The sequence below is a fragment of the Fukomys damarensis genome, unplaced genomic scaffold (assembly GCF_012274545.1).
Source record: "Fukomys damarensis isolate Sample0158 unplaced genomic scaffold, DMR_v1.0_HiC HiC_scaffold_32, whole genome shotgun sequence".
In the NCBI taxonomy this organism is placed as follows: Eukaryota; Metazoa; Chordata; class Mammalia; order Rodentia; family Bathyergidae; genus Fukomys; species Fukomys damarensis.
In genome coordinates this window covers 31,476,289-31,481,216 of record NW_022900944.1, presented here as the reverse complement: position 1 = coordinate 31,481,216, position 4,928 = coordinate 31,476,289, and the positions used below count along the sequence as shown (strand labels likewise).

Genomic DNA, 4,928 nt, shown 5'->3' with positions numbered 1-4,928 from the left:
TTTTTTTTTTTTTTTTTTTTTTTTTTTGTACTGGGAATTGAACTCAGGACTTTGTGCTTGCCAGGCAGGCACAACACTACTGAGCTATATCCCCAGCCCTGTCTCATTCTTGACCTAAGTCTCATAACAATTTATAGCAAACTTCTTGGCTAAGTTGACAGCAAGTTAGTAACAAAGGGGAGTAGAGCACCCCCGCCATCCCTACTGATGCTAGTTCTGTGCCAGACACAGACACGACTGGTAGACTAGTATGGCTTCAGAGGCCAAAAGACTCAACACTGAGTAAAGTGGTGAACATTTTGGGAAGGAAGAGCACAAAGGATGCCAGGGGCTGGGAAGTCTTCAGGGCAGACTATTGGTCTATTAAGCTTTGGGGTTACAATCATCTACTCTTCCACAGTGGACACATGTAAAAGTCTGACCCCAAAAGATCCTTTTTATTCTTTTTTTTGTTTTGTTTTTGTTTTTGTTTTTTGAGACAGGGTCTCACTATGTAGTTGAGACTAACCTGGAACTCTGGAACTCACTATGTAGCCCAGGCTAGTCTCAAACTCACAGTGATCCTCCTGCCTCAGCCTCCCAAGTGCTGGGATTACAGGCATGCACTACCACACCCAGTGGGATCCTTTTTATTCTTATAATTTTATAAAGATTCCCAGTCCTCTGCAAGTTTGAACCCTTATGAATGTAGGCAAGCACCTTGACACTGAGGTGGTGTTTGTGGAAGGAAACATTGGTCTAGCTAGAAGCCCGGCTTCCCATGTATAAGCCATGAAAATGAGGCTGTCATCAGGCCCAAGTTTAGGATGTTGTGCTCTGTTCTGACCTTGGCGTGGGTGGTAGCACCTGAAGGATTTTCAAGAGAACATGGGGTCATATGTGTGCTTCAGAAAGCTTGCTGAGGGGCAGAGGACGTGTGGCAGGAGGAGAGGTGTCAGAGGCATGAGTTCAGCAGGGAGAACAATGGGCCTGGGTGGGGAGGGCTCCTGAGGTGGGTGGACAAGAGAAAGAGGACATCTGGAAGTAGAGAACTCAATGGCATATGAGATATTGAGGGACATCAGATGGAGAGCCCCGGAGACTCGAGGGCCTGTGGAGAATGGGCTGAAGAGAGCTCCTGTGTGGCCAGCAGTGGGGAGAGGGAGTACTTACAAAAGGAATAGGGTACCCAGAGATGCTGCCCCTACTGCCCAAGGTAAATTTTAACTGGGAAAATCCCCAGAATGCATGTACCCACCCAAGCATAGAAATCAGTCTTTTTTTTTTTTGTTTGGAAATGTTCTGAGAACTCCTGTGTCAAGTGCTTCCTCTGCTTCCTCAAAGTCCTTCCTACACAACTTTGTCACCTTCCTCTCTGCAGCTCATGCCCTGCTTAGATGGGTCTTTTTATTTTATTTTTTGTTTGGTTTTTGATACCAGGGACTGAACACAGGACCTTGTGCTTGTGAGGCAAGCAGTGGAACCACTGAGCTAAATCCCCAGCCCTAGATGAGTCTTTTTAGACTCCACCTATGAGCCCTAAATTGGTCTATTAAGCTTTAGGGTTACAATCATCTACTCTGCCACAGTAGACACATGTAAAAGTCTGGCCCTCAAAGATCCTTTTTATTTTTATAATTTTATAAAGATTCCCAGTCCTCTGCAGGTTTGTACCCAGGGCCTGATGAATGCAGGCAAGCACCTGTCAACTGAGCTACATTACCACCTCTTTTTACTTTTTATTTTGAAACAGTGTTTCACAAGTTGCCCAAGCTAGGCTAAAACTTGCAGTTGTCCTCCCCGCTTCTGAGTAGCTGTCATTACAGGTGTATACCACCATGCCCTGATGTCTTCTGGGTTTTGTTGGGCCATAGTTCATACCAGACTTAGTTCAACAGGGGAATTTGAAGAGTTCCTTAGAGTTCTGAAATTCAAGATTTGGCTTGCAAAGATGCCAGGGAAATGAAGAGGAGAGAGGCCAGGTCAGCCCTGCAAGCCCAGAGTATCACTTCCAAGAAGCCAGAGGCTTTTGAAAGGGTGGAATGACAGAGGTCCCCTCCCTGCTTGGATCCTGAGCCTGAACTCTTAAGCATAAGGAGAGCACTCTCCCAATGTTTTCACAGAAAGCCCTGCTCCTGAACAGCCTCTACTTAATGCCAATGGAATGGACAACCCAGGAGTCATTCTCAAAGTGACTCACCCTCCTGTGGTGGGTAGCGATGGCTCCTGCATGTTCTTGGAGGACAGCATCATCTACACCACACAGATGGACAACCTCAGACACATGGCATTGATAGCCAGCCCCCAACCCCGAGGTGAGGCACTGGAACTATGCCTGGCACAGTACTTCATTGTAGAGATGCTGGAGCCCCCACCCAGGGTATTGCAGGGACAGAGTATCCCTTGGGAGCCCTGCAGTTCTCCCCATCCCCATGGTGGTCTCCAAGGCTATGGGTAGGTATGGCTATATCAACTCTCTCTCCTCCACAGAGGTGACTTTCCTGAGTTTCTCTCTGTCCTGGGAAGAGATGTTCTATGCACAGAAATGTCACCGCTTCCTGACTGATGTCATCCTGGAGTCCATCAGACAAAAGGACCCCAAAGCCATCACAGCCAAAGTGGTCTCACTGGCCAGTGGGCTGTGGGTATGTGTGATAGGCCCCAGGCTCTGAGGCACCTTGTACCTTCTCCACCTAACCTCCTTCCCCTGCAGTAAGTGGTGTAAGATAAGAGGAAACAAGCTGAGATGGGGGAAAGGGAAAGAAGTTAGGTATGAAAGTGGCAGAAAGAGTGGAAACAAGGAGGCAGAGCAGTTTCATCTGGACCAAGGATTGGCCAAGTAGATTTGGAGTGCCTGTTCCTAACCCCTGTACCTCCCACAGGCCCAGGGAAGTCTTTGGTCTGCACACCACTCTGAGGGGCTGGGAGATGTTCACACCTTGCCTGACCATGTGTTCTCCTGGCAGACACTACACATCAGCCCCAAACAGTTTGTGGTGGATTTGCTGGCTATCACAGGCTTCAAAGATGACAGACACACCCAGGAGCGCCTATACAGCTGGGTGGAGGTAAGGCCCACCTGCACCCCTGGGAATGGTAACCTTGTGGATGCCTCAGATGGACAGTCTTGCTGCATGAGGGCCAGGCCAGCAATGTCCAGAAGTCTAGGCAGCTAGGGCTCTGGTCCCTGGTCCCAGGGAGGGAGAAACAGTAGCTGAAATTAGCCAATCCAGAGAAGTCAAAAAGCAACATTCAGGCCATTTTTTTTATAGTTTTCTTCCAAAAATAATTAACTGTGCTTTTATTCCTTAACTTCCCTGGCCACACTTGAGGAAACGTGATATGCACCCAAGCCTTGCACTTTCAGCAGTCAGGCCTTTTTAACCAGTGTACTGCACCTACTTAGCAATGATGTCACTATCTTTTCATATTTAAGCTGCTTTAAAGTATTTTTTGTAAAGGAAAAAAATAGGGCAATAATTTTTCTGATTCCTTAAAATAATTTCAGCATTGTGGGTGGGAAATATTTAACTAATTTCTCATTATTCTGGCATTTCTGTAATCAAGTGCCTTATTATAACAAAGTTCACCATAAACAAATTAATGCCCAATTACTATCAGCCCTCTGGCCTACTATTATCTATTGTTTGTAAAAGTGAAGTCAGCATCTATGGTTGGAAAGTGGAAAACCTTTTTTTTGAGCATCTAGTCTTTCTGCTCAGTTCCCTGTTAGCCACTCCTAGCCACAGCCCTGTGAGATGCCTTAGGCAGAAATGAGCCCCAGAGCATCAAACATTACCAAGAACAGGACTGCCCTGTCCATGCCCCACCTGGAGCTAAAGTAGGCAACTATCCATGAATTCAGGGCTAAGACAGGCCTTTCCTTGCAGCTCACACTGCCTTTCGCCAGGAAATATGCCCGCTGTGTGGACCTGCTCATCCAGAGAGGCCTGTCTAGGTCTGTCTCTTACTCTGTCCTGGGCAAGTACTTACAAGAGGGATAGGGTACCCAGAGATGCTGCCCCCACTGGTCAAGGTTCATTTTAACTGAGAAAGTCCCCAGAATGCATGTACCCACCCAAGCATAGAAATCAGTCTCATTTTTTTGTTGTTGTTTGTTTGTTTTATTATGAACAAGTAAAACTGTAAATCACAACTCAAAGGACTTAGACTCCTCTGAGATACCAAAGGTCTAACAACCAGTGAGGTAACAGCAGACAACTCCAACCAAAAGCTATGCAAGAAGCATCAAGTCAAAATAAAGAGACTGGCCCAGAAGACAAGGGTCTTGCTTGGGAAGCCAGGACAGGAAAGGCCAAAGGCCCAGTGGGGTGGGTTTGTCCCTGGGGGAGTGACCAGCATTAAGGCCAGGGACTGGGGAGTAGCTTCTGGGAACCCACCTATGTCTCTCCAGAGGACTAGGGGAAGCAGTAACTGCCCACAGCCATATGGTACTTCATCAACATAGAGCATGGAAATACCTGCTCTCTGTCCTGGCCTTTTCCTAATTTGTAACTGAGATGGAAGCCAGAGAGGGGACAGAAGAAGAAGACATGGGGCCAGGAACCTGGGTCAGAGTGCTTGTTCAGGTTCTGCAGCCAGACTCCCCTGAAGAGGCCCCAGGCAATGGCCACAGATATCAGAAAGAATAGTCAACATGGCTACACATGTAGGTGGTCAAATAAGATGGCCCAGGTGCTAGCGATGCCCTGGTCATGAAGATATAGCCAGGTGATAATGTTCCTTGGAGCTGCTGGATCCATAGTTCCCCTTCAAGCCTGGGTTCAGACCTGTGGTGCCAGGTGAGGTGTCAAGATCTGCTTTCTCGGTTCTGGGTTTAAGGCAGGGAAAGATTCTAGCCTACCTATCACCACCCTCACCTAAAGGAAAGGCAGCCAGAGCCCAGCCTGGGCTGGTGAGGGACTGATGGGCATAAAGCAATAGTACTC

General features: G+C 47.5%; 2 protein-coding genes across 6 annotated transcripts in view; one reads left to right on the top strand and one right to left on the bottom strand.

Annotated features, from left to right (window-relative positions):
• Kctd19 (potassium channel tetramerization domain containing 19) overlaps positions 1 to 4,050 on the top strand; it is a 38,424-nt gene extending 34,374 nt beyond the window's left edge. The window contains exons 13-16 of the mRNA XM_010612221.2: positions 2,103 to 2,294; positions 2,470 to 2,624; positions 2,946 to 3,047; positions 3,870 to 4,050. Coding sequence (XP_010610523.1) covers positions 2,103 to 2,294; positions 2,470 to 2,624; positions 2,946 to 3,047; positions 3,870 to 3,983 — 563 coding nt within the window. The 3' untranslated portion in view covers positions 3,984 to 4,050. The remainder of the gene's footprint in view (positions 1 to 2,102; positions 2,295 to 2,469; positions 2,625 to 2,945; positions 3,048 to 3,869) is intronic.
• Positions 4,051 to 4,275: 225 nt separating this feature from the next.
• Positions 4,276 to 4,928, bottom strand: part of Plekhg4 (pleckstrin homology and RhoGEF domain containing G4) — a 9,782-nt gene continuing 9,129 nt past the window's right edge. For 4 of the 5 annotated variants that reach the window (XM_033757850.1, XM_010612222.3, XM_010612225.3 and 1 more), the window contains one exon: positions 4,276 to 4,810. In XM_033757850.1, coding sequence (XP_033613741.1) covers positions 4,790 to 4,810 — 21 coding nt within the window. In that variant the 3' untranslated portion in view covers positions 4,276 to 4,789. The remainder of the gene's footprint in view (positions 4,811 to 4,928) is intronic. The other variant, XM_010612228.3, reaches the window with a different exon arrangement.